This window comes from Salmo trutta, chromosome 31 (genome assembly GCF_901001165.1).
Source record: "Salmo trutta chromosome 31, fSalTru1.1, whole genome shotgun sequence".
Lineage (NCBI taxonomy): Eukaryota > Metazoa > Chordata > Actinopteri > Salmoniformes > Salmonidae > Salmo > Salmo trutta.
In genome coordinates this window covers 34,987,670-34,999,137 of record NC_042987.1, presented here as the reverse complement: position 1 = coordinate 34,999,137, position 11,468 = coordinate 34,987,670, and the positions used below count along the sequence as shown (strand labels likewise).

Sequence of the window (11,468 nt, the reverse complement as noted above, 5' to 3'; positions counted from 1 at the left end):
ACAGTTTGATGCATACGTTCAATACATCCATCCTATGCACCACACAGAACGCACTGCAACTGCCTCTGCAACGCTATGCTGCAAGACAAACGCAGTGTTCCATTGAAAAGGAATGTAGTTCCGGGGTAGGCTGTCATTGTAAATAAGAATTTGTTCTTAACTGACTAGTTAAATAAAGGTTAAATAATATATATATATTTTTAAGATTGTCAAAAGGAAAAGGTGCACTCACCATTAGAAAATGCATTGTTTTTTATAATATATATATTTTCTCCCCAACTGGTAGTTACAGTCATGTCCCATTGCTGCAACTCCCGTACTGACTCGGGAGAGGTGAAGGTCGAGAACCGTGTGTCCTCCGAAACACAACCCAACCAAGCCGCACTGCCCACTTAACCAGCTGCACCAATGTGTCAGAGGAAACACCGTACACCTGGCAACCGTATTAGTGTGCATGTACCCAGCCTGCCACAGGAGTCCCTAGAGCACGATGGGACAAGGACGTCCCAGCCAGCCAAACCTTCCCTCTTACAACACCCCATGGGTCTCCCGGTCACAGACAGCTGCAACAGAGCCTGGACTTGAACCAGGATCTCTAGTGGCACAGCTAGCAACTGCGATTCAGTGCCTTAGCCCACTGCGCCACTCGGGATGCCAGAAAAGGCATTGTTTTAATTAAGCAAGGTTAAAAGAGTAACGTTTCGGCCTTCATCAGATGAAATTAACGTTTAGATGAAGGCCATTGAAAGCCGAAAAACTTCAGTAAAACTAAGAATGTTTTAAGGTGAGCGAGTTTTGTGCCTTTTCCTTTTCAATGACAGTCATTATTGCTCATTTTCATCCAGAGTGTCAATCATTTCTGACCCCAACTGTATGTATATCAATATGTCGTCACTGTCAGATGAAAACCTCCCATCACCAAAACCGAAACTTTTCACAAAAAGGAAAAAACTTCAATTTTTTTCCCTCATTAATGAACATACAATTATGAAACTTAAGAAGCTATTTTGAATAAATATTGAATTCCATCATGACTACTACATAGTACAGTGGAATATGTTCTGCGGAAAATGTAGGAATCTGAATGGCAAGAAAACTGATTCTGAATGAGGCTACTTGATATTTTATGGATAACAGGTATACGGAGTCAGTCATTTGCTTATAAATCTGCAATATATCATTTCCCCAGATACAGTAGCACTCCTATTGCTTTCTTGTTTAAAAAAAAAAAGTACTCGCTCCAACATTTCTACCTGATGAAATTCAGGGGCACATTCACAAACACGCGATATTGAATGTCAACAGCCATTACGCTAAGGGCACAGTGAATCATAGCGGCAGACACTGCAGTACAGTTCAATGTATTGGACTGCTAAGGTCATTTTAACTACTGGGTCAGTTGATAAGGGAGTGAGTGGGCTGACCTCTCAGTGATCCTACCTACTAATTGTTTACAATAGCCACTTTAAAGTAAATATCCGTGTTTCCAAATATCTATTAAATATGACCTACAATATGAGTAAAATAGTTTTCGTCACATTTTTTATTAAGTTATGAAGATGCTTTATCCTGAGAATGCCTACAAACCCTACAGAGCCCCTAGCAGAGCCCCTGTCCGTTGTGTTTCCAGGTCACTCACCTCGACACTAGCCTTGGGGCACCAGACAGGCCAACATATTATATGGACTTTTTGTCAGCTTTATCACTATGACGTAAATTCTCCCTGTCACTAAAAAAAATCCATAATGGTGTCAGATATTGACTTGGTCCTGTCACAAAGATGTACTGCCCCTTCCTGATTTATTATTGAGCTCTTTCCAAGCCCCCAGCTGACGTCCTGTAGTTCAAAGATTACAGACAGGGTGTACTGTACAGGCCAAGACCTTCAGGCACAGTGTGTGACGGTACAAGATTGATTGCTGTGGCTTGATTAACTGTCACACCCTTAAACCTACTTTGTTCATTATTAACCCTATGGTTCTGCTTCACTGAATTTTCGACAGAGACCCAGCATGTCGTGTAAACGGCAGGGCTACCAAAGTTATTACAGAAAGAGGCAGATCTCGTTCAGAGAGGCTGTGAAAGCATTTGTGTCTGTCACCGGCGGCCGGTGGCACTTTAATTGGGAAGGATGGGTTCATAGTAATGGTTGGAACGGAATAAATGGAATGGTATCGGACACATCAAACCATTCCATCCACTCCATTCCAGTCGTTACTATGAGCCGTTCTCCCCTCAGCAGCCTCCATGTGCTCTGGTGTTCACTCTACTCTCAAGCAGTATGATAGCTGTGTGACGTAAAATTCCTAGAAGATTAGCCTCTTGCCTTTATACGCTCTTGGTTTCTGTCAGAAGTCATCCCACCACTTATGATAACTTCACCACTTAAGGGGATACTACTGTCTGATTACCTAACTTAAGTATCTTTTTTTCCCCTCCATCCCTCCCTCCCTCTCCATGGTAGACGTGCCCAGTGAAGAAGGGATAGAAGAGGAGTTTATGAAAGAAGAGAGAGACTGACTGATTGACACCACTGAGGATGAAGAAGAGCAGAAGTGTGTTAGCGGTGTCACCAGGCGGTGTGAGTACATTAGCTACTTACACCTTGTTTTGACAGTATCGTTCCATTCAGGTTGTGGAGCAGTCTACTTTAGGTAGACATCGTTTGCAAGGCAACAATGTAGCAATGTATCCATTCATTACTTTTGATAATAATTTACCCCACTGAGTGAAATGCCATTAGCTTCCCTCTCAAATGGCTACAAAACTCAGTGTGGTAGTGTTAGCTAGCTAGTAAGTTCTTCCATACAGCCTTATCGGTAGCCTTACACTTTACATGAAGAGTACCTACAGTGCATTTGGAAAGTATTCAGACCAGCCTTATTCTAAAATTGATTAGATTGGGGTTTTTTTCTTCATCGATCTACACACGATACCCCATAATGACAAAGCAAAAACAGGTTTTTAGTCATTTTAGCAAATAATAAATAAAAACTTAAATATTACATTTACATAAGTATTCAGACCCTTTACTCAGTACTTTGTTGAAGCACCTTTGGCAGCGATTACAGCCTCAAGTCTTCATGGGTATGACGCTGCAATCTTGGCACACCTGTATTTGGGGAGTTTCTCCCATTCTTCTCTGCAGATCCTCTCAAGCTCTGTCAGGTTGGATGGGGGAGTGTCGCTGCACAGCTATTTTCAGGTCTCTCCAGAGATGTTCGATCAGGTTCAAGTCCGGGCTCTGGCTGTGCCACTCAAGTACATTCAGAGACTTGTCCCGAAGCCACTCCTATGTTTTTTGGCTGTGTGCTTAGGGTCGTTGTCCTGTTGGAAGGTGAACCTTCACCCCAGTCTGAGGTCCTGAGTGTCCTGGAGCAGGTTTTCATCAAGGATCTCTCTGTTACTCGATTCCTGACTAGTCTCCCAGTCCATGCCGCTGAAAAGCATCCCCAGCTGCCATCACCATGCTTCACCGTAGGGAAGTTTCCTCAAAAAGTGACGCTTAGCATTCAGGCCAAAGAGTTCAATCTGGTTTCATCAGACCAGAGAATCTTGTTTCTCATGGTCTGTGAGTCTTTAGGTGCCTTTTGGCAAACTCCAAGTGGGCTTTCATGTGACTGTTACTGAGAAGTTGCTTCCGTCTGGCCACTCTACCATAAAGGCCTGATTGGTAGAGTGCTGCAGAGATGGTTGTCCTTCTGGAAGGTTCATCCATCTCCACAGAGGAACTCTGGAGCTCTGTCAGCGTTACCATCGGGTTATTGGTCACCTCCCTGACCAAAGCCCTTCTCCCCCGATTGCTCAGTTTGGCCGGGCAGCCAGCTCTAGCAAGAGTCTTGGTTGTTCCAAACTTCTTCCATTTAAGAATGATGGAAGCCACTGTGTTCTTGGGGACCTTCAATGCTATAGACATGTTTTGGTACCCTTCCCCAGATCTGTGTCTCGACACAATCCTGTCTCGGAGCTCTACTGACAAAACCTTTTACCTCATGGCTTGGTTTTTGCTCTGACATGAAATGTCAACTGTGGGACCTTATATAGACAGGTGTGTACCTTTCCAAATCATGTCCAATCAATTGAATTTACCACAAGTTGACTCCAATCAAATTGTAGAAACATCTCAAGGATGATCAATGGAAGCAGGATGCACCTGAGCTAAATTTCGAGTCTCATAGCAAAGGGTCTGAAAACTAATGTAAATATGGTTTCTTATTTGTAATTCATTTGCAAAAACATTCTAAAAACCTGTTTTTGCTTTGTCATTATGGGGTATTGTGTGTAGATTGATGAGGAAAAAATGTATTTAATACATTTTAGAATAAGGCTGTAACGTAACAATGTGAAAAAGTCAAGGGGTCTGAATACTTTCAGAATGCACAGTAAATAAGGACTTCTTAACGAATTCTTAAGCAGTATATACGCATTTCATGATTACTTAAGTGCACTATGTAGCTAAATAATTTTTCATATCACATTCATAAGGAATACACTGAACAAAAATATAAACGCAACATGTAAAGTGTTGGTCCTAAATAAAAGATCCCAGAAATTATCCATACACACAAAAAGCTTATTTCTCTCTAATTATGTGTGCAAATTTGTTTACCTCCCTGTCAGTGAGCATTTCTCCTTTGCTAAGATAATCCATCCACCTGACAGGTGTGGCATATCAAGAAGCTGATTAAACAGCCTGATCGTTACACCTGTTTCTGGGGACAATAAAAGGCCACTCTAAAATGTGCAGTTTTGGTATGGACAGGCATTAGCTAGGGACACAATTGTGTTTTATCAATGGCAATTTGAATGCACATAGATATTGTGACATTATCCTGAGGCCGATATTCATGCCATTCATCCGCCGCCATCACCTCATGTTTCAGCATGACAATGCACGGCCCCGGGGGAGCGAAGAATCTATACACAATTCCTGGAAGCTGAAAATGTCCCAGTTCTTCCATGGCCTGCATACTCACTAAACATGTCACCCATTGATCCTGTTTGGGATGCTCTGGATCGACGTGTACGACACCGTGTTCTAGTTCCCGCCAATATCCAGCAACTTCGCACAGCCATTGAAGAGGAGTGGGACAACATTCCACAATCAACAGCCTGATCAACTCTATGCTAAGGAGATGTGTAGCGCTGCATGAGGCAAATGGTGGTCACACCAGACACTGACTGGTTTTCTGATCCACGCCCCTACCTTTTTTTTAAGGTAACTGTGACCAACAGATGCATATCTGAATTCCCAGGCATGTTACATCCATAGATTAGGGCCTAATTAATTAATTTAAATTGACCGATTTCCTTATATGAACTGTAACTCAGTAAAATCTTTGAAATTGTTGCGTGTTGCGTTTATATTTTGGTTCAGTATACGTAAGCATTTTCTAAGTAGTTATGTATTAACGTGTTACTCTGGTGTCAGTGTTCGCCAGCTAGCTAGTTCATCCTTCCTCTCTAACAGAAATAAAGGAAGGTTCTGTCTGGGAGGGAGGTGCTGAGTCATGAGCAGATGACCGTCCAGAAACAGACGGGTGTCCGACAGGGCAGACTGCAGAGAGGGAGGAGGAGAGGAAAAGAGCAGGGAAAGAGAGATATGGAGGGGGGATAGAAAGAGAGAGAAAGAAAGAGAGAGACTGAGGGAGAGTGAAGGAGGGAGTGAGGGAGCGTCAGCGAGAAAGAGAGCAACGGGGTGAGAGAGAGAGCAACGGGGAGAGAGGGGGGGGTGAGAGAGAGCAACGGGGAGAGAGGGGGGGTGAGAGAGAAAGGCCCATCTGTTTGTCCTCACTCCTCAGAGGGATGAAAGCTCGGTGTATCAGATGGGCAGGCCAGCTCATTGAGTGTGACAGTTTCCAGAAAGACCACTTTGAATCAGGCAACTCCCAGGTACACCCAAGGTACCGTCAGCCACCGTCTCTTATAGACCTGTACCTTCTACCATTTTCTATCTCCTTGGGTGATTGTTTGGCACCTTGGAAGTTGATTGTCTTTGCACTTCAACAAAACAAAAGTTGGCATTAGCCGCAGAAATCATTTGTCCGCTTTTGTGAATTCACATCTAGCAGATCTGCATGTCTGTATATTGTATACAGCCTTATCTCCACCCGTCACAGCCAGAAGTGGACTGACCATCCCTCAGAACCTGGTTCCTCCCTAGGTTTCATCCTAGGTTCCGGCCTTTCTGGAGTTTTTCCTAGTCATTGTGCTTCTACATCTGCATTGCATTGCAGTTTAGGCTGGGTTTCTGTATAAGCACTTTGTGACATCTGCTGATGTATAAAGGGCTTTATGAATACACTTTGATTTGATTAGTATAGTTGAAATGATCATCTGTATGCCTGTTTAATCTGTTCTCCTTTACACAGCAGCACACCGTTGTCACATAGTGCTCAGTAATTGATGCCAAACAGCCTTAAGGGTTACTATTAGAGTCCATAATTCAGTTGTTACAGCAGAAATTGTCCCAACACATCATGTTCCTGAGGCCTGGTTAAGTGATTATGCCACTGTTTGTTTTGTTTCCAAAACTTCTTCAGATTTAGGAGCTAAGACATTGGGCTTAATTGAGTCAAACACATGCGGTATTTATGCAGTAGCACATTTTTTGTTATGTTCCCTAACCTTTTAAGACAGAACGACATTGGGCTCAATGCAGTCAATCCCACATTGCTGTATCCACATTTTTTATACACATATAAACTCACTATATATATATATATATATATATATATATATATATATATATATATATATATACAGTACCAGTCAAAAGGGTTTTCTTTATTTTTATTCTACATTCTACATTTTTATTCTACATTGTAGAATAGTAGTGAAGACATCAAAACTATGAAATAACACATACAGAATCATGTAGCAACCAAAAAAGTGTTAAACATATCAAAATATATTTTGTATTTGAGATTCTTCAAAGTAGCCACCCTATGCCTTCATGACAGCTTTGCACACTCTTGGCATTCTCTCAACCAGCTCTATGAGAGAGTCACCTGGAAGGCATTTCAATTAACAGATGTGCCTTGTTAAAAGTTAATTTGCGGAATTGTGTGACAAGGTAGGGGTGGTATACAGAAGATAGAACTATTTGGTCAAAGACCAAGTCCATATTATGGCAAGAACAGCTCAAATAAGCAAAGAGAAACGACAGTCCATCATTACTTTAAGACATGAAGGTCCGTCAATCCAGAACATTTCAAGAACTTTGAAAGTTTCTTCAAGTGCAGTCACAAAAACCCATCAAGCGCTATGATGAAACTGGCTCTCATGTGGACCGCCACAGGAAAGGAAGACCCAGAGTTACCTCTGCTGCAGACGATAAGTTCATTAGTTACCAGCCTCAGAAATTGCAACCCAAATAAATGCTTCACAGAGTTCAAGTAACAGACACATCTCAACATCAACTGTTCAGAGGAGACTGCGTGAATCAGGCCTTCATGGTCGAATTGATGCAAAGAAACCACTACAAAAGGACACCAATAAGAAGAAAAGACTTGCTTGGGCCAAGAAACACGAGCAATGGACATTAAACCGGTGGAAATCAGTCCTTTGGTCGGGTGTCCAAATTTGAGTTCCAACCGCCGTGTCTTTGTGAGATGTGTGGTTCCCACTGTGAAGCATGGAAGAGGAGGAGGTGTGATGGTGCATTGCTGGTGACACTGTCGGTGATTTATTTAGAATTCAAAGCACACTTAACCAGCATGGCTACCACAGCATTCTGCAGTGATACACCATCCCATCTAGTTTGTTTTTCAACAGGACAATGACCCAAAACACACCTCCAGGCTGTGTAAGGGCTATTTGACCAACAAGGAGAGTGATGAAGTGCTGCATCAGATGACCTGGCCTCCACAATCACTGACCTCAACCCAATTGAGATGGTTTGGGAGGAGTTGGACCGCAGAGTGAAGGAAAAGCAGCCAACAAGTGCTCAGCATATGTGGGAACTCCTTCAAGATTGTTGGAAAAGCATTCCTCATGAAGCTGGTTGAGAGAATACCAAGAGTGTGCAAAGCTGTCAAGGCAAAGGGTGGCTACTTTGAAGAATCTAAAATCTAAAATATATTTAGATTTGTTTAACACTTATTTGGTTACTACATGATTCCATATGTGTTATTTCATAGTTGTGATGTCTTCACTATTATTCTACAATGTAGAAAATAGTAGAAATAAAGAAGAACCCTGGAGTCAGAGGTTGGTGATGTTGTCAATCCACAACTGTACATTGTTACAATCTCAATGGCCTCTTGACACTTTTTTTATCATTGTTAAGTGTACACCTCTTGAGACAAGAGACCATTGTACTCATTCACAAGGACACATGCCTGAGTCGAATAGAACCCAAGTGAAACAAAGAAACCAAGGTAATAGAATCACATTGAAAACGACCGTTTTTCATATCCTGAAGATTTTACCACACATGTCATTGATACTCAGTGTGCTGCAGGCTACTACTGCACGTCATATTTTCATATCAGCTCTGGTTATTATTATGAAGACTTCCCGCTCTATACGGATACCTATACCAGGATACTGATGCTTTGTCCTGTTTTTGTTGACTTCAACACTATATGTAAATGGAGTGTGTGGATACATTGTGCCACAGAAACACAAACAGTTGCTGATCAAACAGACTATAGGACTACAGAATGGTGTTACTGCCTTATTGTGTTTTCAAATGTATAAGTTTAAACCTCTAGGTGCCTTGGTAGTAACCTTTCCTTGATAGTAACCTTACCCACTACTCATCCTTTCTGATCCAGTCTGTGAATGTTTGCGTGCACGCCACGCTCTGTACTGGGGCTAGGGGTTTGTGTCTCTTGGGCTTTGTTCGACCCGTGGCCGTGTTGTCTTCCCTGCCACCGTTGAACGCTGCTTTATTTTCTACCCCATTCAAACTCCAGTGATTTGAAGCTTTAACTTAAGTCGTTGGTTTTCTTGTTCTTTGATGGCCGTTTTTATTATATACGGTGTATTCAGACCCCTTGACTTTTTCAAAATGTTGTTACGTTACAGCCTTATTCTAAAATCGATTTAAAAAAAATCCAAATCAATCTACACACAATACCCCATATTGACAAAGCGAAAACAGGTTTTTAGAAATGTGAAAATGTATACAATTAAAATAAACTGATTTACATAAGTATTCAGAACCTTTGCAATGAGACTTGAAGTTGAGCTCAGGTGCATCCTGTTTCCATTGATCATCCTTGATGTTTCTACAACTTGGAGTCCACCTGTGGTAAATTCATTTGTTGGACATGATTAGGAAAGGCACACACCTTTCTACACTACCGGTCAAAAGTTTTAGAACATCTGGAGAGGCCTACAAGCCACAGTGTCTCCACCCACTGTGAAATCTGGTGGAGGATCGGTGATGATCTGGGGGTGCTTCAGCAAGGCTGGAATCTGGCAGATTTGTCTTTGTGAAGGACGCATGAATCAAGCCACAAGGTTGTCCTGGAAGAAAACCTTCTGCTCTGAGAATGTTCCCCAACTCTGAGGATTGGTTTTTCCCAGCAGGACAATGCTCCGTGCCGCACAGCCAGGTCAATGAAGGTGTAGTTGGAGGACCACCAGATCAAGACCCTGTCATGGCCAGCCCTGGAGGGTTATTCCACCAAATGTTGTCAATGGTTTATAGAAAAACGAATGTTCATTTTACCCAAACACGCATACCTATAAATAGTCAAACCAGAGAAACAAGCTGATTTCTAACAGGTGCATTTTCTGACTTTTGATTTGAAAACCTTGATCATCCCCTTATAAAAACGTGACCATTTTGATGTAATGAAGACGAAGGGAATTAGGAAGCAGGTGTATATGTTCAGTTTAATAATAACGAACATGGAGAGTTACAAAACAAGAGCAGCGTCTGGACATGAAAACAGAACCAACACTGCCAGATGATGGAGGTTGGTGAGGGCTATAAGGAGAGTAATCAGGGTGGTGATGAAATCCAGGTGTGCTTAACGATGGGGAGCAGGTGTGCACAATGTGGGTTGCTAGTACTGGGGTTTAGTAGACCGGCGACAGCCAGCACCGGAGAGAGGGAGCAGGAATAGAGGGTGACAGTAACCCGACGCGTGGCTCCATTCGCAGGACGACACCGGCCAGGAGGACGGCCCTGAGTGCAAGGAGTGGGCCGGTCGGCGGAGATGGAAATTCCGGGTTGGTGTTGGGGTCCAGGATGTCCGCCACCGGGACCCAAGAGCGTTCTTCAGGATTGTACCCCTCCCAGTACACCAGGTACTGTAGCCGACCCCCACGACCCCCATGCGGTAGTTAGTGGGGAGTTCTAAATGATAGGTTACCTCATTGACCCTCTGGAGGACTTTGAATGGCCCCACAAACCAGGGGCTCAGCTTCCAGAGGGGCAGGCGGAGCGTTCCTGGTGGAGACCCAGATGGTATCACCAGGATGGAACACGGGAGCCTCACTGCGGTGGCGGTCCGCCTGATCCTTCTGACAATGCACTGGAGCCTCACGTGGGCGGCATTCCACACCTCTCGTCAACTGCAGAGACCTCGGTCTGGCTCGGAGTCCATTGAGCTAGGGCCGGCTGATACCCCAGGATGCACTGGAAGGTAGTCAGCCTGGTGGAGGAGTGACGAAGTTCTGGTCGTATTCCGTCTAGGGAAGGAAGCGGGCCCACTCCCAGTGCTGGTCCTGGAAGTGACTCCTTAGGAACCTCCCCAGCTTCTGGTTGGTCCTCTTCACCTGCCCGTTATCTGGAAGCCAGTACCCAAATGTGAGACTGGCCATGGCCCCTAGCTTCTCCATAAAGGCATTCCAGACCCACGAAGTGAATTGGGGACCACGGTCTGAAACTATGTCCTCCGGAAGGCCCTAGTGCCGGGAAGACCTGCTGGAATAGTGCCTCAGCCACCTGGAGTGGTAAGTAGACCAGAGAGAGGGATTACACGGCAGGATTTGGAGAATCTGTCAACCAGAATAGTGGTAAAACCATCAGAAAGTGGGAGATCTGTTACAAAGTCTATGGACAGATGTGACCAAGTCCGCTGAGACACGGGAAGTAGTTTACCTGCTGGAGCATGCCGGGGAAATTTGGATTGAGTACATACCAAACATGAGTTGACATAGTGGGCAACATCCTGCGCCAAGGTAGGCCACCAGTATTTATCGGGGAGGGATTGGATGGTGTGGGTGACCAGCGGTGAGGAATGTGTTCCCAGGTCAACATCCGATCTCTCACCCCCATGGGGACATAGATGCACTCTGCAGGGCAGATGGCAGGAGCGCGTTCCCTCTCCAGAGGGAACCACAGGGAGCGGGAAAGCAGGTCCTCGGCATCCTGATCCCCAGGCTGTGTTTCTCAGCTCCAGCTGTCTCCAGCGATGCCGCTCTGCCGCGGAGAGGTGTGGCCCCTACCTCCATGGGTTCAGGCTATGCCTCAGGACATCCAAAGGAGGGAAGTGAGTGGCGAGGTG

At 44.1% G+C, this 11,468-nt stretch overlaps 1 protein-coding gene across 2 annotated transcripts in view; it reads left to right on the top strand.

The window, feature by feature from the left end:
- LOC115170094 (cAMP-specific 3',5'-cyclic phosphodiesterase 4B) overlaps nt 1-11,468 on the top strand; it is a 111,876-nt gene that overhangs the window by 17,108 nt on the left and 83,300 nt on the right. Inside the window, exon 2 of one of the 2 annotated variants that reach the window (XM_029726373.1) lies at nt 2,465-2,581. In XM_029726373.1, coding sequence (XP_029582233.1) covers nt 2,540-2,581 — 42 coding nt within the window. In that variant the 5' untranslated portion in view covers nt 2,465-2,539. Of the gene's footprint in view, nt 1-2,231; nt 2,582-11,468 lie in introns of those variants that run through there. The other variant, XM_029726374.1, reaches the window with a different exon arrangement.